General features: G+C 46.1%; 1 protein-coding gene across 2 annotated transcripts in view; it reads left to right on the top strand.

The window, feature by feature from the left end:
* The window catches only part of LOC140740156 (shiftless antiviral inhibitor of ribosomal frameshifting protein homolog), a 43,614-nt gene that overhangs the window by 18,222 nt on the left and 1,898 nt on the right, over positions 1 to 23,494 (top strand). Inside the window, exons 1-7 of one of the 2 annotated variants that reach the window (XM_073069124.1) lie at positions 5,483 to 6,416; positions 6,547 to 6,691; positions 9,368 to 9,396; positions 12,138 to 12,167; positions 13,109 to 13,264; positions 22,373 to 22,476; positions 22,936 to 23,321. In XM_073069124.1, coding sequence (XP_072925225.1) covers positions 6,622 to 6,691; positions 9,368 to 9,396; positions 12,138 to 12,167; positions 13,109 to 13,264; positions 22,373 to 22,476; positions 22,936 to 23,321 — 775 coding nt within the window. In that variant the 5' untranslated portion in view covers positions 5,483 to 6,416; positions 6,547 to 6,621. Of the gene's footprint in view, positions 1 to 5,482; positions 6,417 to 6,546; positions 6,692 to 9,367; positions 9,397 to 12,137; positions 12,168 to 13,108; positions 13,265 to 22,372; positions 22,477 to 22,935; positions 23,322 to 23,494 lie in introns of those variants that run through there. The other variant, XM_073069123.1, reaches the window with a different exon arrangement.

Consider the following 23,494-nt stretch of genomic DNA (forward strand, 5'->3'; position numbering starts at 1 on the left):
CACTGGCTGCATCACAAGTCCGAAGCATGATCGATCCGCCCCTCATGCTTAACAGTTGGAGGGGTGTTCTTTTCATGAAATTCTGCACCCTTTTTTCTCCAAACATACCTTTGCTCATTGTGGCCAAAAAGTTCTATTTTAACTTCATCAGTCCACAGGACTTATTTCCAAAATGCATCAGGCTTGTTTAGATGTTCCTTTGCAATCCTGTCGCTGAATTTTCTGGTGAGGATGCAGGAAAGCTTTTCTTCTGATGACTCTTCCATGAAGGTCATATTTGTGCAGGTGTTGCTGCTCAGTAGAACAGTGCACCACCACTCCAGAGTCTGCTAAATCTCCCTGAAGGTCTTCTGCAGTTAAACAGGGGTTTTGATTAGCCTTTCCAGCAATCCTACGAGCACTTCTCTCAGAAAGTTTTCTTGGTCTTCCAGACCTCAACTTGACCTCCACCATTCCTGTTAACTGCCATTTCTCAATTACATTACGAACTGAGGAAGTGGCTACCTGAAAACGCTTTGCTATCTTCTTATAGCCTTCTCCTGCATTGTGGGCATCATTTATTTTAATTTTCAGAGTGCTAGGCAGCTGCTTAGAGGAGCCCATGGCTGCTGATTGTTGGGACAAGGTTTGAGGAGTCAGGGTATTTATAAAGCTTTGAAATTTGCATCACCTGGTCCTTCCTAACGATGACTGTGAACAAGCCATAGCCCTAACAAGCTAATTAAGGTCTGAGAGCTTGGTAAAAGTTATCTGAGAGCTCAAACCTCTTGGGGTGCCCAAACTTTTGCATGGTGCTCCTTTCCTTTTTTCACTCTAAAATTGTACAAAACAAAAATAATACACTAATCTTGCTTAAAATGTTGAAAAGAATGTGTCATCTTTAACTTTAAGACTTTTGGAGATCAATTCATCTTCTACTCACATAACTATTCACAGTAACAGAAATTTTGACCGGGGTGCCCAAACTTTTGCATGCCACTGTATTGTAGGTGCATTGAGTCAAAGGTTCATTTATTGTTGAAGTATACACACTGGAATTCTTCTTCTCCGGATAGCCAGGAAACCAAGAAAAAAAAAGAATGGCAGCATTAATATCAACCCCAAAATCCCTCCTCCCCACACAAAAAAAGAGCAAAAATGGAACAGGCACATTGGCCCCCAAATCCCCCTGCCCTGCACACAAAAAAAAACCGAGAAAGATCCAGCGATAAACATTGAACATAAAAAACTATAAGACTGAGAACAAGCCTGTGGTCCAAGTCCATATCGAAAATGTAGAAAACCTGGTTAATATTCTCCAGACACAGTGGCGGGCCTTTCCTTCTCCAATAGCAGAGTGATTCCCACCCCCAGCGATGAAAAGGCAGTCTCCCCTCTCCAGCAGTGGAGTGACCCCACCAGTGATGAAAGGGAAGGCAGCCAGTGTTCACCCTCTGCATTTGCCTTGATGTTTCAGACTCCCTTCTCACATTAATCAGCGAAATGGAGTCGAACGTTGGCTCGCGTCCCATCCTGCAGCTTTCTCGCCCCAAGGTTCATGCACACACTGCCTCTGCCTCCCGGAATCCTCTCGGAGACTGCAGAGCACTAAAACACCCAAACTATCTCCGATCTGCAGATCGCAGGCTCCAACAGCTCCAGAATCACATTCAAGATGAAAAACGTAAAAGACATAAAAATATATAAACTTTCATGATCTACCCAGAAGGCATTGACCGAAGGAGCATTGTACGCAGGCGCCATCTTGACCTGAAGTTGGCGCCATCTTGAATGGGTGTTCTTTTCCACTCCACAGGGATAACTCTACTGTGTGTGAGCCATTGACCTAAAATTTCAATAGTTATGGTACAGGTGATCCCTGAACCCCCACACCAACATTACGAAGTTGGAGAAAGGGTGGTGGGGATTGTCCCCAGGAAAAACACCAAGCTCTCTGATTAAATAGATAGCTTTAGACCCAGGGATTAGGCCATCTCTGGAGTATTGCATACATTTCTGGTCTCCCCACCATAGGAAGGATGTTGAGGCTTTGGAGAGGGTGGGGAAGAGGTTTACCTGGGTGCTGCCTGGTTTTGAGGCTGGATAAACTTGGGTTGTTATCTCCGGAGTGCCGGAGGCTGAGGGGAGATCTGGTAGAGGTTTACAAGGTTATGAGAGGTGTAGATAGAGTAGACAGGGAGTATCTGTTTCCCAGGGATGAAACATCCAATATGAGAGGGCATACATTGAAGTGAGAGGGGGCAGGTTCAAGGGGGGGGGGGCGTGAGGGGTAAGTTTTTTACTCAGAGAGTAGTGGATGCCTGGAATGTGTTGTCTGGTATGGTGGTAGAGGCAAGTACATTAGAGGCTTTTAAGAGACCTTTGGAATGGCACATGCATTGAAGGAAGATGGCGGGATATGGTCAAGATGTAGGTATGAGGGGTTAGTGTTTGGGTGTTTTTAGCTAGTTTGGCGCAACTTTGTGAGCAGAAGGGCCTGCTCCTGTACTATACTCTTCTATGATCTATGTTCTGTTTGGGTCAGCTGCCTGGAATGGTCTTGAGGCTATGAAACTGAGACATCGATTGCAATGGCCTCTGCAGGCAGAGCAGGCCTAGTACGCAGGAGAAGCTGCATTTGTGGTCACAAATCCCAGATTCCAGGTAGGACAAAGCTTCCGGTTTGGATATTGGCCCTTTGAATTGGATCTTTATAAAACCATCGCTCATTCTTCTCCGCACCAAGGAAAACAGCCCTGGCCTGTCAAACGCACGCGGTAGCTCAGTCGTTAGCGCAATGCTTCACAGCACTGGCCGTAAGGTCGGGAGTCCTGCCACATTTCCTCCGGTTCCCTCCTACGTTCCAAAGACACTCTGTTAGAATTAGTGAGTTTTGGGCATGCTTTGTTGGCACTGGAAGCATGGGAACACTTGTGGGCTGCCCAGTACAATCCTCGCCGATTTGATTTAACGCAAATGACACATTTCACGATATGGTTTCGATATATTTTCCATACGGCATAAGCTAATCTATATACAGCGACAGTGACTGGTATGAGCGTTCAATTCTCATCACTGTGTGTTAAGGAGATTGTGTGGCCTTCGAACGATCGCGTAGGTTTCTTCTGGGTGCTTGAGATTCCTCCCACATTCCAAAGATGTACAGGTTAGGGTTAACGAGTTGTGGGTGCCAGGAACATGACGCTACTGTGGGATGCCCCAGCACAATCCTTGCTGGTTTGATGAAAACAACCCATTTCACTTGTCTTACTCCTGCGGAATAAAGTCCTTCCTGACAAAGAGGATCAAACTCATTTTGTGGAATTGCTGAAATAGCCTAGTCAGTGCCTGATTCCATTTTAAATAATTTGCTGGTTCACTTCTGGTGTAAGCGATATTGTTTGTCTATTGTTAGTTTCACATTATAAATCTCAAGGCTACCCAGTCCTGCATCACTCTTCTCAGGATTTTCATTAACAGTATGCAGATTAGTGCTCTTTGTGAAACTGCAACGTGACTTTTTAGCCTTTTCTCTTCCCTGTGCAGTCCATTTATTTTTGTCTGTCTGACATGCCCTTTGTATGTGTCTTCCTTTGTTGCATTTCCTGCAGGTTTCGTCTTTAAACCTGTCATGTTCCTGACTGTTAGTTCCCCATATTCTCCTAATTCCCTTTGATTGCGGCACACCTGGTTCTCATCTAGACCTGCAGCATAAATATCCCTGGCTTTGCATCCGCTCATCGCTAGATTGTTGTTTTAGCCAGTGTGGTAATTCACATTCTCAGCAGCTTAGGATTGTGTATTCTAAGTTTTACTTCAGTACCAAGGTTTACCTGTGTAACTCTGTCTCTCCATGTCAACATAAGTATTGCCTGCCATTTGCCTTTCCATTTAATGCTCTGTGTCAAGGTAAGTGTTGCCTGCCACCTGTCTCCTGTTTGTCGTCCAGCTCCACAACAACGCCCTGTGTCAAGGTAAGTTTTGCCTGCCTCCTGCTTTTCCGTTCACCCTCCTGTTTGCTGTTCAGCTCCAGCCACGCTCACACCCTCGTCTGCATCCTAACTCTGTCTCCATGCCAGTGTCCTGCATTTGGGTTAGGTCGTCCTTTGCAACAAAACCTGCATCGGTCTGGTGTGTGTGAGCCCCTACCACAGCGGTAACACAGCTTGTTCAATCAGGCCGGTTTCTGTTTAGACATTGTAATTTTGTCCGTGCTCACTTTCGTTCCTGACTGCAGCTCAATTTCCTCAACACGTACAAACAGGACTCTGACGAAGGGTCTCGGCCTGGAACGTTGACTGCTCATTTCCACGGATGCTGCCTGACCTGCTGAGTTCATCCAGCTTGTTTGTACGTGTTGATTTGACCACAGCATCTGCAGTGTACTTTGTGTTTCCTCAATTTCCTCTCTGCCGCCGTTTCCATTGATACAGCAATTTCAACTGTTCTTTTAAATGTAAGTTGTGCTTCAGTTAGGAGCCACTTTTCAATGTTTTCTTGTAAGATTTCACAAGCTAAACAATCTCTCAGTGCATCATTAAGCCCATCACTGTACTGACAATGCTCAGACAACTTCTTCAATTCAGCCATGTACATTCTTCCTTTTGATTCCCCTTATGAAAAACTATGAAGCTGTTGAAAGAAAAGACACCAACGCCCCTCCCCGCACAAAAAGAAAATCAAATAGAACTTTCAAACCCCAAACCTCCCACCCCTCCCTTGCACACAAAACAACAGATCGCCCACCCAGTAGATGGCAGCGAGAACACCAAAAACCCCAAACCACCAACCCCCTCCCTTGCAAAAAAACAGCAACAATAACATCTAACTCCCAACCCCCCCTCACAAAATGAACAGTAACAACAACATCAAAGCCCCAACCCCTCCTCTACAAAAAGGAACAGTGCCACAGCACCAAACCTCTAACTCCTTCTCCCACACACAAAAACCAACAGATTGACCACACAGAATAAAGCAATAAGAACCTCAGACCCCAACTACAGTCCAATAATCCCATAAATCTCAGAATTGTGAAAACATCCTCCCATCAGAACCAAGGAGAGTGGCCATTCAAACTCAGTCTTTCCATGAAGAGTGACTGCCACGCAGCTGACCCAGCTACTGCCCGCTGTGGTCTCCACCGCATTCACCTCTTTCACCTTGATATTTCAATCTTCAATCATACGTATGGGTTCAGCAATGAACAATGTTTTTTGGTTCTAAGTGTTCCTGCATTACTTTCAAACCATTGGCGAACTTAACTTTGACTGGTTTGGTTGGAGCTATGAGATTTCTAAGCAACTTGTATGCTTTTAAATCTAATGCACTCAGCAAAACCTGTTTCTAATTGGCCATTTCATTTGCTTTAAAATACTGCTCAATTTGCAATGGAATGGGTCTATCGTTCTGATGTATCCAGCTATTTTTGCTCTTTTTAATATAATTATCATAAGCTGGTACCGATCGTTTATGAACCCCGAATTCTTCTATTTTCTGCCTTTTTTCAAAACTTGGTTGTCTTTCCTTTTGTGAGGGAAATATGCTGCACTTAAAAAAAAATTCAACCGTTTCTCATTGTGCCTTTAAAAAAAAAACTGGAACATCTCATTGTGCTTTAACAGGTAGGTGGTCATCTCGGGTTCATTTTAAAAATACCTCGTAGTCACTGCTATGTTTTGTAACTGCAAAACATTAAACTAATTGAAAGGCAAATGCTGGGAGCCCAGGAGAATGGGTCTTAGTTTGTTCTTTACTTCAGCAAGATGCACACATATGATGTGGTGGCATGATGATGTATGCCATTTACATACTTTTATATACAGGTGCCCCCCCCTTTACAAAGGTAGAGCATTCCTATCAAACCTTTCTTAAGCCGAAATGGCGTAAAGCGAAGAACCATGAAATTATATGGGAAAAATTTTCATAAAACCGAAAATCCTCTTTGTAATGCGAAAGCAGGTTACTAATGTAGGTCCTTTGTAAAAGCAAAGTGGCGTAAACGGACATTTGTAAAGCAGGGGACGCACGGGGCCTCACTTTTATATATACCCCATAATTAATTATTGGAATGAATAAGAACACCTAAACAATGCATTTACAATATAACTCAAATATTAAATGCACAACACCAAGTGTAGCCTCATCAGTGTACAACTGCAACATAAAATCCCAATTTCTATACTCAAAGCCTTCTCTAATGAAGGGCAGCTTGCCAAAAGCTTTCTTCAGCACATTGTCTGCTTGTGACTTTGCTTTCGGTGAACTATGTACCTGAACTCCAAGGTTCCTGTGTTCTACAACTCTTCGCAGGGGCCTGCTGTTCTCTGTGGAAGTCCCGTTTTGATTTGACTTTCTGAAATGCAACATCACACACTAATCTGAATTAATGTCTGCTTTCTGTTCCTCAGCCCCCTTACCTTGCCGATCAAGATCCCCTGGTAATTTTTTGATGTGCTTCTTCATTGTCGTCTGTTTTAGTGCCTCCTGCCAACTTGTTAACCATAAGTCGGTGCTTAAAGTCAATTATTAAAACTGTGAAATCTCAGAACTCTCTCCTCTTCTCGGCAGACAGAGAAAAGCACCAGGAGGCTCCGAGAACTGTTCCATGCAAAGGAGATCCCCGTGGGCAAGGCTGAAACCTTGATGGGTAGATACGACAATGAATATGACCTGGTGGCTGAAGAAATCATCCGGCTGAAGGAACAAGCTGAAGGTGGGCTGGTGACCGTAGTGCAATCTGTTCTTCAGTGTCTTGCCCATTGGCTCATAATCCCAAAAAGGATCCGGTGCATACTTGGAATTATGATTAGCTTTGCTCCTTATCCAAGATGAACTGGAGATCTCCCCCTGATATCAGGCCATAGTGATCAGGAGAGAGTGGGGCTCACCTACTGTAACTCAGGAGAGAGTTTGTGGTTGTGCTTGGTTTGAGGAAACTTAACATCTGAAGTTCAGTGCTCTCTTTGTTGAGTTATTAGAGTTGTAGAGCAATACCTTGCCTCATCTAACCCCTTTTGGAAGGGAACTTTGGAATTAAGGCATTGGTATTGCTGTTGTTTATTACACACACCAAGATACAGTGAAAAGCTTGTCTTGCACGGTATTCATCAAATCATTACACAAAGCATTGAGACAGAACAATAACAATTCAGAATAAGGTGTAATAGCTACAGAGAAAGTTTAAGTGCAGGTAGACATTAAAGTGCAAGATCATAACCGTAAGGTCAGGTGTCAATCTTATTGTATGGTGATCTTTCTCAAGCACAGATCAAATTCTCAATAGGTGTTATGTTTCTGAATGTCCCAGTAAAGGCTCCTACATTCCAATTCATATGAAAGAGATTCCAATGACAAGGCCCAGCCAGAAACCTGAATTTCAGATTCAGATTTATTTATCACATGTACTTCAAAACATACAGAGAAATGCGCCATCTGTATCAACAACCAGCAGCCTGCAAGTGTCACCACACATTCCTGCACCAACACAGCATGTTCAAAACAACACAATGCAGGACAGAGAACAATGGAGACAGCAGCATCAACAGAACAGAAGATGACAACAGCAAAGCAAGCCCCTTTCCTTCCCTCCCACCAACAAAGGTCTCCAGCTCCAGGATAGGCCATATCTGGGCCTCCACTCCTTGGCCCCAGATTTTCAGTCTCACAGACACTGGGCTCCAACTCCAGTCTCTGATCATAATGATGAGTGATTCATTATTATCAATGATTTTGATTATTAATTAATGGACCTGGTTACAAGTTAACACTTGCCTCACTTTCCAACCTTTGTGTGTGAAGTCAGGCAAAACAATAATTAGCCAAAGTGTATTAGTAATCGCTCCAATTGCTGATGTTCCCTATAAAAGAACTGAAAGTCACACAAAAGGGCATTCATTGAAGGTCAGAGGGTGTAGGCTCAAAGGGGATGTGAGGGGCTCAAAGGGGACATGAGGGGCTCAAAGGGGACGTGAGGGGTAAGTATTTTACTCAGAGAGTGGCAGATGCCTGGAATGTGCTGCTGTCATGGTTCCGGTCAGCCGTTCCCCTTTAACACCCCTTTCTCCCTGATCATGCCCCAATTTCAATTAATTGCTGCTAGTTACCCAATTGCCGTACATCTGGCTTTCAATCAGAGACTGGAAAATAAATACGAGGATGACCCTACCACAGGTTGCCAGTTCATTGATCAATCCTTGTGTGATACTTCGTTCCCTATTCCGATTGGAATCGGCAATTCTAAGTTCCGCCCTAGTTCTAGAGAATCCCTGTGAATCCCGTCTCCTTGTCAAGATCCTCCTGGTTTCCTGCTCTATGTTCAAGCCTACGACAGCCTCTCCAACTGAGTCGATGTGCCAGTGTCCTGCACTTGGGTTCTCCTCCGTCGCCCCCGTGTAACAGCTGCCTGGTATGGTGGTAGAGGCAAGTACATTAGAGGCTTTTAAGAGATGTTTAGATAGACACATAAATATGAGGAAGATAGAGGGATGTGGACATTGTACAGGTAGGAAGGATTAGTTTCTGGGGTATTTTTTAATTTACTATTTAGTTGATTTGGCACAGCATTGTGGGCTGAAGGGCCTGTTCCTGTGCTGTACTGTTCTGTGTTTAATGTTGTTCTAAAAAGGTAACTGCTCATGCCCAGTATAAATTTCATAAATAAATAAAGTCCAAATACAAAAGGAATAATGAAATAGCATTCATGGGTTCATGGACCTGTTGGCTGAGGGAACAAAATGTTCCTGAATTTTTGGGTGAGGGGCTTCAGGTTGTGTTGCACCTTGTGGTGATTTTATGAGCTTGCACTGTACTGCTGCTAAACAATTCATTTCACAATCTATGGACCAACTTCCAAGGAGTCTACAACTCCACGTTATCAGTTCCATCCGCCCACCCACATTTGTTTTTCTTTGCACGTTGGTTATTTGTCAGTTTTTGTTTGGGTGTAGATTTTCATTGACTTTATCGTAAGTTTTGTTTTACTGTAAATGCCTGCAAGCTAATGAATCTCAGGGTAGTATATGGTGACATATACAGTACATACTTGGACAACACATTTATTTTGAAATTTGATGTCGGTGATCATCAGCCTGATTCTCCTGTCTGCTCCTACACTATAGCGTTGCCTGTATTTTTTTTTGCAATTGAACCCCACTGGATGTTCAAAGTGTCCAAGTATTGATTGTTGCCACCCCGAACTTTAATCTCTTTCCAACAAGGTGGCTTGTGTTGAGATGAGCTCCTTGTCAAAATGACTCTTGACACAACCAGAAACCGGAAGAATGGTTAATGTGATTAGGGATTGGCCAGCTGACTTGCTATCTGCTCATTCAATTGACCAGAATAGTTGAGACAAATATAATCTTGACAACTTTCTTATTCTCTGGTATAGATGCTGATGGTAACGACCCTGGAGATTCGGTAAGGACATATATTGTCAAACTTTCTTGTACTTTGTTTTGTGCTTGATGAAGGGTCTCGACCTGAATTGCTTTCTCTTTATTCCTCTCCATAGAGCTCCTCCAGCATTTTGTATGTGTTACTCCGGATCACCAGCATCTGCAGAATCTCTTGCGTTTGTGTTTTTAAAGGTTGCCTACACAAATTACTGTAGTTGGACCATTACTTTCATTACTGTCACGATTCCTCGGAGTTGCAAGGACCTTCCTTGGTCCAACCAGAGGCACAGAGGTTAGAAACATAGAAACATAGAAAATAGGTGCAGGAGTAGGCCATTCGGCCCTTCGAGCCTGCACCGCCATTCAGTATGATCATGGCTGATCATCCAACTCAGAACCCTGTACTTGCTTTCTCTCCATACCCCCTGATCCCTTTAGCCACAAGGGCCATATCTAACTTCCTCTTAAATATAGCCAATGAACCGGTCTCAACTGTTTCCTGTGGCAGAGAATTCCACAGATTCACCACTCTCTGTGTGAAGAAGTTTTTCCTCATCTTGGTCCTAAAAGGCTTCCCCTTTGTCATTAAACTGTGACCCCTCGTTCTGGACTTCCCCAACATTGGAAACAATCTTCCTGCATCTAGCCTGTCCAATCCCTTTAGAATTTTATATGTTTCAATAAGATCCCCCGTCAATCTTCTAAATTCCAGTGAGTATAAGCCTAGTTGATCCAGTCTTTCTTCATATGAAAGTCCTGCCATCCCAGGAATCAATCTGGTGAACCTTCTTTGTACTCCCTCTATGGCAAGAATGTCTTTCCTCAGATTAGGGAACCAAAACTGCACACAATACTCTAGATGCGGTCTCACCAAGGCCTTGTACAACTCCAGTAGAACCTCCTGTACTAAAATCCTTTTGCTATGAATGCCAACATACCATTTGCCTTTTTCACTGCCTGCTGTACCTGCATGCCCACCTTCAATGACTGGTGTACAATGACACCCAGGTCTCGTTGCACCTCCCCTTTTCCTAATCGGCCACCGTTCAGATAATAATCTGTTTTCCTGTTCTTGCAACCAAAGTGGATAACCTCACATTTATCCACATTAAGTTGCATCTGCCACGAATTTGCCCACTCACCTAACCTATCCAAGTCACCCTGCATCCTCTTAGCATCCTCCTCACAGCTAACACCGCCGCCCAGCTTCGTGTCACCAACGCCTGTTTGTCCTTCGTTGGGGAACAGTTCATGGTGTTTGACATGGAGGCAGTTGTGGCATCATGCAGTATCTTTCTCATTTCGCTTTCACTTGACTTTATTGTAGCAGATTTGGCATTCAAATGGTGAATGAATCTCCAACCAAGTTGTGTTTGTCTCAGCTGCCCCAGCACTTTTTGTGTTACTCTCTACCACTTAACGTATGGCTTCACCAGTGCCTGGGTCGTCATCTCTGATTCATCAGATCATAAATTCAACCCTTTTTCCAGATATCACTAGATGATCAAAGGTAAATGTTCAGAATCAGCATCAGTTTTATTATTTCTACTAGATCATGCGAATTGCTGTTCTGAGGCAGCGGTACAGTGCACAAAAATTGCTGTAAGTTACATTAAGAACTAAAATACATGTAAATAAATTCTGCGACGGAGGGAGAATGAGCTGGTGCTTACAGGTTCATGGACCGTTCAGAAATCTGTTGGGGATAGAGGCTGTTCCTAAAACATTTTATGGCAAGAGTGTCTGCAGTTAAAATAGCAATCTTACAGATGAAGCATTAGTTTAACCATCTTTTGTCAATGCTCGCCAATCCCCTGGGCCTAGTTCAACAACAAATTCCCCTGGCTGAGTTCTGGCTGATGTTTATTTGACAATTAGACCTATTTCACGCATCAATTACGCCTACTCTCGCGCTCCTTCATATTGGCGTTGCTTGTACAGCATAGAAATGGGCCTGTTGGCCTAACCTGTTCATGCAATCAAGATGCCCACGTGAGCTGGTCCCATTTGCCTGTGTTTGGCACAGAAAGCTGATTCCGATGCTGATTACGGGGCCTTTTCTTTCCACATACCCGTCTAAATGGGTGGCATGTAGTTAGAGGTTGGTGTAACCCTTTGCATCACCAGCTGTAAGAGGCAGGATCAATCCCTGCTATTGTCTCTAAGGAGTTTGTACTGTGACTGTGACTGGCCAGGTTTCCTGCGGATGCTCTCCTTCCTCCCACATTCCAAAGGTGTATGAGTTGTTAGGGTTAGTGAATTGTAGGCATGGCAACTCTCTTGTGCACCCCCCAGCACATCTCAGACTGGATTGGTCACCGCCACAGAACAATGGGTGGCACAGTAGCGTAGTGGTTAGCACACCGCTTTACAGTACAGGCGACCCGGGTTCAATTCCTGCCGCTGCCTGTCAGGAGTTTATTCGTTATCTCCGTGACCACGTGGGTTTCCTCCCACAGTCCAAAGACTTCCCGGTTGTAAGTTAAATTGTCCTGTGACTAGGCTAGGATTAAATTGGGGGACTGGTGGGCAGCACGTCTTGAAGAGCTGGCAGGGCAAACCCCACATTTTATCCTAATAAATTTTTTTAAAAAAAGAACACATTTCACTGTATGTTTTGATGTACATGTGACAAATAAAATGGATCTTTAATCTTTAAATGCGTTATCTGGCTGTAAGGGGGCAATTGCATTCCCCAAAGGCATCTGAATGAGCTCGTTTGGTTGTTGGCACCATGAACCTACTGTATCTCTCTCTTCACAGGAAGAAGATAATGTGGATCGGGACCTACAGGTAACGTAACCCTGCAGATTAGATACTGGGTGCTGGCAGTGTGTTTCTTCTTTTTACGTAGTTTACCTGGTGGATTCCAGAGAAAATGACAGGAAAGGGACTTATTGTCAATTCTTTAAATTGTTAACTGTGTTTATTTACTGCGAAGTTAACAAGTTTGCGAGATTTTTGAGCTGGCTAAAAGCTGTAACAGGAGTTATCTTGTTGCAGATCAGGTCAGTGAGAAATAATATTATTATTATTATATATTAATTATACATATGGTTGGCCACCCTCTTTAATTCTGTTTCCCATTCCCATTCTGATGTGTCAGTCCGCAGTTCCTCTACTGCCATGACGAGGTCACTCTCAGGTTGGAGAAACAGCATTTCATATTCCTTTGGGATAGCCTCCAGTCTGACGGCATGAAGGTTGAAGTCTCTAACGTCCCCTCCCTCCACCTCCTCTCTTTTTCCATCCCCCATTTTGGCTTCCGTCACGCCCCTTCCCGTTCTCCTCATCGGCATCATTCTTGAAGGATTCGTAACGAGCTACATCACAGAAAAGGTTGCTTTCGACGCTCTTTAGCTGCTGTTCATCAGCCACCCATTTACTCCAATTCCACATTAGTCCCATTCCCCCCCCCCACTTTCTCATCAATTGACCCCAGATTCGACAAACGAGGTTCAGTTTACAGTGGCCATTTAATTTGCCACATGCATGTCTTTGAGTGGTGGGAGAACAGCAGAGGACCTGGGGGAAAGTTGGGAGAACGGGCAAACTTCACACAGACAGAAGCTGACATCAGGACCGATCAGGTCTTTGCTGTTGTGTGGCAATAGCGACGAGTATATTCGGTGCCTCCCCCATGTTTGACTAATTAAGTAAAACTCTGCATTATATAGCTGATGCCTTCTCCAGGTTTTGAAGTGCAGATGCATTTATTTTCTGATTTCAACCAGGATATTGTGGAGCGTTTACGCACTCTTCCGCTGACACAGGAGAACTTGAGAATATTTAACTTGGCGAAAAGGAATGAAGTTCCCCGAGTACAAAGGCAGTTTGCTTGCGTATGTGCTGACCGGGATTGGTGGCGGGAGGTGCCTGAGAGAAAGCAGGTAAAGCCACACCGATATTGGAAAGTCTTGGAACTCAATGCAGGTTATCCCAAGTGTTAAAAGCATTTTAATGTTGATTTCTTCTTAAGACTATGACTTGTAACTCATCAATATAGGTTAAGACTGGCAGCCGTGTGGGTAATTTTTGAAATCAAAATCTGTGGGTGTGGGTAGTTGTGGAAACATTGGAAAGGGTACAGAGGAGATTTACCAGGATGCTGCCTGGTTTAGAGAGTATGGATTATGATCAGAGATTAAGGGAGCTAGGACTTCTCTCTTTGGAGAGGAGGAAGATGAGAGGAGACATGATCAAGGTGTACAAGATATTAAGAGGAATAGATGGAGTGGACAGCCAGCGCCTCTTCCCCAGGACACCACTGCTCAATACAAGAGGACATGGCTTTAAAGTAAGGGGAGGGAAGTTCAAGGGGGATATTAGAGGAAGGTTTCTCACTCAGAGAGTGGTTGGTGTGTGGAATGCACTGCCTGCGTCAGTGGTGGAGGCAGACACACTAGTGAAGTTTAAGAGACTACTAGACAGGAATATGGAGGAATTTGAGGTGGGGGGTTATACGTGAGGCAGGGTTTGAGGGTCGGCACAACATTGTGGGCCGAAGGGCCTGTAATGTGCTGTACTATTCTATGTTCTATGAAATGCACTACATCAACGGCAGGTCTAAAAGGAGAAGCAGTGGAATGGGACTGGTTAAATTGTTCTTGAATAGAGCTGCCATGACCATAAATGACTGAATGGCCTCCTTTTGTGGCTATCCTTACATAGAAAAAGAAACAGGAATTTTCTCATTGCACTAGCCTTCCCCAGCAATGAGGACATCTTCAAGAGGTGTTGCCTCAAGAAGGTAGCATCCATTATTAAGGACCCCCACAACCCAGGGCATGCTCTCTTCTCATTACTTCCATCAGGAAGAAGGTACAGAAACCAAAAGACACAGACTCAGAGCTTTAGGAATAGTTTAATCCCCTCCATCAGATTTCTGAATGGTCCATGAATGCGACCTCAGTATTTTGCTCTCATTTTGCACAATATTTATTTTTATAGATTTCTAATTGTAACATGGTTTTTTATGTATTGCATTGCACTGCTGCCAGCAAACAGCAAATTTCACAACTTATATCAGTAAAAATATACCTGATCTTCCTCAAGCCGATTTACCTGCACTCTCTCCACTTTCCTGGACTCCTCTAGTATTCATGTTTCATCTTTTGTCTTCGCATGTTTATGTAGTTATTTAGTTACAGCTCTATAATGAACACTTCTGGCCCAAATAGCATGCACCGCCCAGTCTGTGTACAAGAACGTCCAGAGTCGCCTCTACTTCCTGAGGAGACTGAGACCCTTAGGAGTATGCAGGCCTCTCCTTCACATGTTCTACCAGTCTGTTGTCGCCAGTACCAGTCTTCTATGCAGTCTGTGCTGAGGTTGTGGCATCAACATAGGTGATGCCAACAGGCTCAATAAACAGATTAGAAAGGCTGGCTCTGTTAGAGGAGTCAAACTGGACACGCTGGAGGCTGTGGTAGAACAAAGGACCCTGTGGAAGATCCTGGCAATTCTGGGAAATGTTTCTTACCCTCTGCGTGCCACCTTGGCTGAACAGAGGAGCACTTTCAGTAACAGACTAAGACAACTGCGCTGCTACAAAGAGCGGTATATGAGGTCATTCTTACCCTCAGCCGTTAGGCTCTATAATGAGTCAACCTATAGCCAGGGAAGTGATGACCCCCTCCTGTTAGACCGATTGTGATAACCTATCTTTTATTCTTTCTACATCTCTTCTAATATTTCTACCTGTGCACTTGTAGTGCTAATGTGACACTGTAATTTCCTTTGGGATCAATAAAGTACCTATCTATCTATTGACACCTAAGTGACCACTTAACTTGCTAATCCCCTACATCTTTGGAATGTGGGAGGAAACCAGAGCCCCTGTAGGAAACCCACATGGTCACATGGAGAATGTGCAAGCTCCTTCCAGACGTGGGGAGAATTGAACCCAGACTGCTGGTACTGTAGTAGTGTTACGCTAGCCACTAGGCCGGACATTCCTTTAGATAGAAAAGTTGGATCTTTTCATAGAAGTAGGAACAGGAGTCATTCATTTGCCTCCTCAAGTCTCCTCTTCCTTTGAATATGGCTGATCTTCTCTCTTGACCCAGTTGCACTGCCCTCCTCACTTCCTTTAACTCCTCTACTACCCAAGTTTTCTGTTTCACCTTCCACCTGGGTAGATTCCGGCCGTCTGGACTCGGTGTCGAATTCCCCAACTTTATTTACCTCACTCTTACGTTTTAAACTGGCCTGTCATCATTTTGTGTCAGCTTTTCTTTTTCTGTTAGTATAGCCGGACCTCCTCACCATCAGCAGGAGGTACGGAAACCTAGTGACCCATGCCACCAGGTTCAAGAACAGCTACTTCCCTTCAACCATTCATTTCTTGAACCATCCGGCAAAACCCTAATCACGGCAGTTTAGCAACACTGAGCAATCTGATCACTAAGATACAGTGATTCTTTGTTCTTAATTGTATTATTTCTTGTAAAAATTGTGTATAATTTATTTTGAATTTCTGATTTTCTTGTAACTGATGCTGCTACAGGTAAGTTTTTTTTATTGAACCTGTGCAGACATGGACTTGTGCATGTGACAATAAATTTGATTTTGGATTTGACTAATATGAGCGGCACATTACACAAACAGCATGATCTGATCCAAACTGCTGCTCTGTTACATAAACTTCATTTATTCAACCAGTCAGTTATTCCCTTTATTCTTGCATCTGCAGTCTCCAGTGTCTCCATCATCTTAGACCATAAGAAATAGGAGCAGATTTAGGCCATTTGGCCCATTGAGACTGCTCTGCCATTTTTCATGGCTGATTCATTTTTTCCTCTCAGCCCCAATCTCCTGCCTTCTCCCTGCATCTCTTCATTCCTGACCAATCAAGAATCTATCAACCTCTGCCTTAAATATACATACAGACTTGGCCTCCACAGCTGCCTGTGGCAAAGAATTCCACAGATTCACCACTCTCTGGCTAAAGAAATTCCTCCTCATCTCCATTCTAATAGGATGTCCTTCTATTCTGAGGCAGTGTCCTCTGGTCTTAGACTCTCCCACCATAGGAAACATCTGTAATTCTGTAACTCCACTGTAATACTGTTACAATTTTACTTGAGCTTCTTTTTGTCAAAATTCAGGGTGAATTCAATCATATTATGAACACTTTCACCCAAGGGTTCTTTTACCTTAAGCTCTCTAATTGTCACGAGGTGGGGACAAGGGTGCTGGGAGAGGACCCACACGCAGGACACAAACACGTCTTTCTTAGGTTCAATAAAATAGTATTTATTACTCGCTACACAGAGAACCGGGAAATCAAGGAGGACAAAGGGGAACATGAACCTCGGACTAGGGACTTGGATCACCGCGGACCTGGGACTTGGAAACAGGGAACTGGGATCGCCCCGGCCATGACTAGGACAGTGGGAACATGGACAGCCGCAGACCTTGGACTTGGACAGTGGGAACATGGACAGCCGCGGACCTTGGACTTGGACAGTGGGAACGTGGACAGCCGCAGACCTTGGACTTGGACGGGGGAGCATGGACAGCCGCAGACCTTGGACTTGGACAGTGGGAACATGGACAGCCGCGGACCTTGGACTTGGACAGTGGGAACGTGGACAGCCGCAGACCTTGGACTTGGACGGGGGAGCATGGACAGCCGCAGACCTTGGACTTGGACAGTGGGAACATGGACAGCCGCGGACCTTGGACTTGGACAGTGGGAACATGGACAGCCGCGGCCCTTGGACTTGGACAGTGGGAACATGGACAGCCGCGGCCCTTGGACAGGGGAAACATGGACAGCCGCGGACCTTGGACTTGGACAGTGGGAACATGGACAGCCGCGGACCTTGGACTTGGACAGTGGGAACATGGACAGCCGCGGACCTTGGACTTGGACAGTGGGAACGTGGACAGCCGCAGACCTTGGACTTGGACGGGGGAGCATGGACAGCCGCAGACCTTGGACTTGGACAGTGGGAACATGGACAGCCGCGGACCTTGGACTTGGACAGTGGGAACATGGACAGCCGCGGCCCTTGGACTTGGACAGTGGGAACATGGACAGCCGCGGCCCTTGGACAGGGGAAACATGGACAGCCGCGGACCTTGGACTTGGATAGTGGGAACATGGACAGTCGCGGACCTTGGACTTGGACAGTGGGAACATGGACAGCCGCAGACCTTGGACTTGGACAGTGGGAACATGGACAGCCGCGGACCTTGGACTTGGACAGGGGGAACATGGACAGCCGCAGACCTTGGACAGGGGGCACATGGACAGCCGCAGACCTTGGACAGGGGGCACATGGACAGCCGCAGACCTTGGACTTGGACAGGGGGAACATGGACAGCCGCAGACCTTGGACAGGGGGAGCATGGACAGTCGCGGACCTTGGACAGTGGGAACATGGACAGCCGCGGACCTTGGACAGGGGGAACATGGACAGCCGCGGACCTTGGACTTGGACAGTGGGAACATGGACAGCCGCGGACCTTGGACTTGGACAGTGGGAACATGGACAGCTGCGGCCCTTGGACAGTGGGAACATGGACAGCCGCGGCCCTTGGACAGTGGGAACATGGACAGCCGCGGCCCTTGGACAGTGGGAACATGGACAGCCGCGGCCCTTGGACAGTGGGAGCATGGACAGCCGCAGACCTTGGACTTGGACAGTGGGAACATGGACAGCCGCGGACCTTGGACTTGGACAGTGGGAACATGGACAGCCACGGACCTTGGACTTGGACAGTGGGAACATGGACAGCCGCGGACCTTGGACTTGGACAGTGGGAACATGGACAGCTGCAGACCTTGGACTTGGACAGTGGGAACATGGACAGCCGCGGACCTTTGACTTGGACAGGGGGAACATGGACAGCCGCAGACCTTGGACTTGGACAGGGGGAACATGGACAGCCGCAGACCTTGGACAGGGGGCACATGGACAGCCGCAGACCTTGGACTTGGACAGGGGGAACATGGACAGCCGCAGACCTTGGACAGGGGGCACATGGACAGCCGTGGACCTTGGACTTGGACAGTGGGAACATGGACAGACGCGGACCTTGGACTTGGACAGTGGGAACATGGACAGCCGCAGACCTTGGACTTGGACAGGGGGAACATGGACAGCCGCAGACCTTGGACAGGGGGAGCATGGACAGTCGCGGACCTTGGACAGTGGGAACATGGACAGCCGCGGACCTTGGACAGCGGGCACATGGACAGCCGCAGACCTTGGACTTGGACAGGGGGAACATGGACAGCCGCAGACCTTGGACAGGGGGAGCTTGGACAGTCGCGGACCTTGGACGGGGGAACATGGACAGCCGCGGACCTTGGACTTGGAGACTAGGACCTTGATTCACTGCCGCCAGAAACGTAGACACCAAAACACAGGACAAGGAACTTTGAGCCAGGACTCCTCCTTCAACTCAGGCATCAAGCCGGGACTTTTCTTCGAGGGTAGACACAGACACTGGGCATGAACATGGAGCCGGAACTCCGCCTTCAACTCAGGCACTGAGCCGGGACTCTTCGAGGGTAGACACAGACAAGGGGCATGAATGTCGAGTCAGGACTCTACCTTTAACTCACCCCTGGCAGATTGACCTTGCCCGGACCCACTCTGGCGAAGGAAAGCGAATTGCTGGTACTCTGATGCGGGCTGGATAACTCTGGCTTGTGGTATCAATGGAGACTTGCTAATGCTTCTTAACACTCTCGCCCCAAATGGCTAAAGCCAGGGGCTTATAAGCTGCAGGTTCAGGTCGAGAGTCGATCACCTTAATTGCCAAGCTCAAGGGACACGTGAAATGGAATTAGAAGGGAACAAAGAGTCAATGGTCCGGATCATAACGCAACCTAACTAAATTTAAAGGGGAACCGATCCGGACCACGACACTAATCAATTCCAGTTCATTGCACAACACCCAATCCAGAGTAGCTGATCCCCTGGATGGCTCAACCATGAGCTGCTCTAAAAATCCATCTCTTAGGCATCCTTTAAATTCCCCCTCTTGGAATCCGGCACCAACCTGATTTTTTTCAATCTACCTGCATATTTAAGTTCACCATGACTATTGTAACATTGCCCTTTCGTCATGCATCTTCTATCTCCTGCTGTAATTTGTAGGCCACATCCTTACTACTGTTTTGGGGTCTGTATATAACTCCCATCAGGGTCTCTTTACCCTTGCAGTTCCTTCACTCTACCCACAATGATTCAACACCTTCTGACCCTTTGTTACCTCTTTCTAATGATTTGATTTCAGTTTTACCAACAGAGCAACACCACCCCTTCTGCCTTCCCGTGTGTCCTTTCAAGACAACATGTAGCCTTGGACATTAAGCTCCCAGCTTTTATCTTCTTTTAGCCATGATTCAGTGATGCCTACAGCATCATACGTGCCAATCTGTAGCTGCACTGCAAGTTCATCTACCTTATTCCGTATACCGCAAGCATTCAAATAAAACACCTTCATTCCTGTATTTGCCCTTTTCGATTTTGTCCTCCTTTTACATTGGAGCTCTCCTTTTTGACTGCAATTTTGCCCTATCATTTGCCTCTTCTTGCTAGGAGTCTCACTACACTCTGCCTCTGTTTGTAAACCAACTACCTCATCCTCAGCACTATCACTCTGGTTCCCATCCCCCTACCAAATCAGTTTAAACCCACCCAAACAACTCTAGCAAGCCTGCCTGCAAGAATATTGGACCCCCTCAGGTTCAGGTGTAACCCATCCCTTTTGTATAGGTCATACCTTCCTCAGATGAAATCCCAATGATCCACAAATCTGAACCCCTGCCCCCTGCACCAGTTGCTCTGTCGTGCATTCACCTGCCAAATTATGACCCTCACTGGCACTTGGCACAGGCAGCAATCCAGAGATTACTACCCTGGAGGTTGTGTTCTACAGCTTTCTGCCGAGCTCCCTAAAATCTCTCTTCAGGACTTCCTTACCTTGTCCACTTATGTCATTGGCACCAATATGCTCCAAGACTTCTGGCTGCTTACGTTCGCCCTTGAGTATTCCGTGGATCCAATCCGAGACATTCCTGATCCTGGCACCAGGGAGGTAATGTACCATCCTGACATGATCTTGTCTGTCCCTCTCCCGACTTCAGAATCAGAACGTGGGTCAGATTTATTATCACTGACTGATATGATGTAAAATTGGTTGTCTTTCAACAGTGAAGCATTTAGTTGCAATAACTTACAATGAAAACATAAATAGGGCAACCAAGAAAGGAATAATGAGGTAGTGTGCATGGACCATTCAGATATGTTCCTGAATCGTTGAGTGTGGGTCTTCAGACTCCTGTACCTCCTCTCCAATGGCAGTAGCAATAAGAGGGCATGTCCTGGGTGGTGAGGATCCGTAGTGACAATTGGCCACCTAGTAAAGATGTTCTCGATGGGGAAGGTTGTTGCTTTGATGAAGTTGGCTGAGTCTACAACCCTTTGCAGCCCCTTGTGCATCGGAGCCTCCATACCAGATGCCAATGCAACCAGTCGAATGCTCTTCATTACACACATTTATAGCACTTCTCTCCACTGAAAACTAACCTAGATCTCTCTTTCCCTATTCCAACAGAGGGTCTTGGTTCTGAAACGATAATCTTGGTTTTTCTTTCCGGAGCTACTGCCTGCCTGCTGAGTGTTTCAGATTTACATGTGGTGTCTTCTGATAATCATGTTTATCTACTGTCAGGTGGTTTAATGTGAGCGAGTGGGAGTCCTTTACCACACACGTAGTTAAAATTGCCCAGTGCATCACTGGCTCAGCTTACTCGCCACCAAGGACATATATCCAGAAAGGTGCCAGAGGAAGGGCAGGGATATCAAGAAGGATCCCAGCCATCCGGCTTATGGACTATTTGTCCCAGTCCTGTAAGGGAAGAGGCTATGCAGTATCCACGCCAGGACCACCAGACTCAAAAACAATTACTTCTCCCAAACCGTCAGGCTGATCAATACCTCCACCCATTAACCCATCCCCCCAAACCCCCCACCACCATCACTACAACCACATCAGCCACTCCTCTTCAAAACCCCTGAGAACCCTTCATTCGCACCCCCCACCCCACCGTGCACTCCACACCCCACACATACACTGACAGTCACTGCTCTGCAGTGTTTTCAGATCCCAGCTGCTACCTAGTGGGGCTCCTCTTGCCAAGAGTCACTTTGTCACTAATCACTTCCTGTCAGATTCACCTTATGTCACTTTATGTACTACAATCAGTGGATGTATTTAACTCAACAGTTACTTTTACACTGTGTTTTATAGAATCGCTTTTATATTTATATTTATTGTGTTTTTTAAATGCTTTTTTTTAATGTTGGTTTCTGAAGGTTGTCATAGCTGGGGGAGGTAGAGGGGGTAAGCTCTCACCACCTATTGAATGCTCCCAGTGGTGTGCATTTCAAATACCTCAGACAACCGAGTCCAGCTCCAGCTCTTCACATGGGCCTTGGCTACGAAGCCCGGCGGGACCGTTTCTAATGAAAGGGAAAGGTGGGTTACTGTCACCTTAAAACCAGGTGGGGCACATCAGCCGTGGTCGGCAGCTCACCTTGGAGAAGGAAATCTCTGATCTCAAACCTCCGCTGCCTTGTGGCTATACCTACCCATGAGGAAGTTCTTTGGGAGTAAACCCTGAGGGAAAATTCCAGAGCTGGTGTTTCTAAAGCAGTCTAACTTTGAGTTCACTGCTGATTGGCAACTCCTGGTGTCAAACTGTAATTTTCTCTGCCAATTTTTTAATTTTTATTCATCGGCTGCGTTGAGAGTGGGAGCCTGCTGCATGGGCCACAGCTTGCTCTCCATATCGTACTCTGCGGGCTTGAGTATCAGCTTGTGTATCACGTGGACAGCTAGAACGCAATATCCACTGCTCATATCTGCATCATATCCGGCGTAACAATCATTTTGGTCTCCTTTACACCCGTGTACTAGAGAATGACAGTAAACAACCTTTGATTTGGATATTATATAGAGTTTCTCCACAGGTATCAAGATGCCGTGAATGCAAACGCCGCTATGAGCCAGTGCCGAGGAGTCAGGAGTGGGGTATTGCTGAGTATAATTGTTCCAACTGCAACCGTTCGTTCAGGTGAGAGCTATGTTTTGTACACCTCAAAATGGTTGGCCGTCCTCCGTTCTATACTGAGGACAAAATGCTGGAGGAATTCATCAAGTCAGGCAGCATCTATGGTGGGGAATAAACAGTCACCATTTTGGCCAAGGCCCTACATCAGGGGGCAAAAACCAGAATGAGGAGGTGGGGAAGGGGCAGAGTACAAGGTGACAGGTGAGTAGGAAGGTGGGTGGGTGAGGAGAGGGGAATGTGAGAAGCTGGGAAATTTGAGACGGCTGCGCTGCTGCATTTCACCTGGAGATTCCAGTCGTTTCCGGAAGGTGAACAGCCCTCTACTGAGTCAGTGCTCGGAACCAGATTTGAGCCAAACGTATCTCAGTACCAGGGGTCGAACAATGGCAGATCTTCATGAAGTTAGAGGGCAGGTGATTATCAGCCAGCATTAATGACGTAGGCACCGTTTCACATTTTCAGAGCGTACGGTCAGATGGGTCTTCCTGCTCCATGTTACCGCTGCCGTGGTGTTGTCCTACCCACCCGCATCATACCACGGGTGCGGGAGCGCAGGTCACCTGGGACCAGCAGGCGGAATCAACGCAGCTATTGTGCGGAAGACAGTTACAACAGAGGAGGTTATGGCAGGCAGAATCAACGCAGCTGTTATGGGGAAGACTGTTACAACAGAGAAGGTAATGGCAGGCAGGATCAACGCAGCTGCTGTGCGGAAGACAGTTACAACAGAGAAGGTAATGGCAGGCGGAATCAACGCAGCTGTTATGGGGAAGACTGTTACAACAGAGGAGGTAATGGCAGGCAGAATCGACACAGCTGCTGTGCGGAAGACTGTTACAACAGAGAAGGTAATTTCTTTGGGACTTGCAGTCTAGAATACTGCTCTGGAGATATGTTCAAAGCCTACCATAGTAGTTCCAGAAATTACACCAAGAATTAAATCCAGTATGAACATTATTGTAAAATTCTATTTACTATTTAAAAATCTGACCCTAAGAAACTAGCCTCTCGGATGTCCTCG

Source organism: Hemitrygon akajei, chromosome 16 (assembly GCF_048418815.1).
Source record: "Hemitrygon akajei chromosome 16, sHemAka1.3, whole genome shotgun sequence".
In the NCBI taxonomy this organism is placed as follows: Eukaryota; Metazoa; Chordata; class Chondrichthyes; order Myliobatiformes; family Dasyatidae; genus Hemitrygon; species Hemitrygon akajei.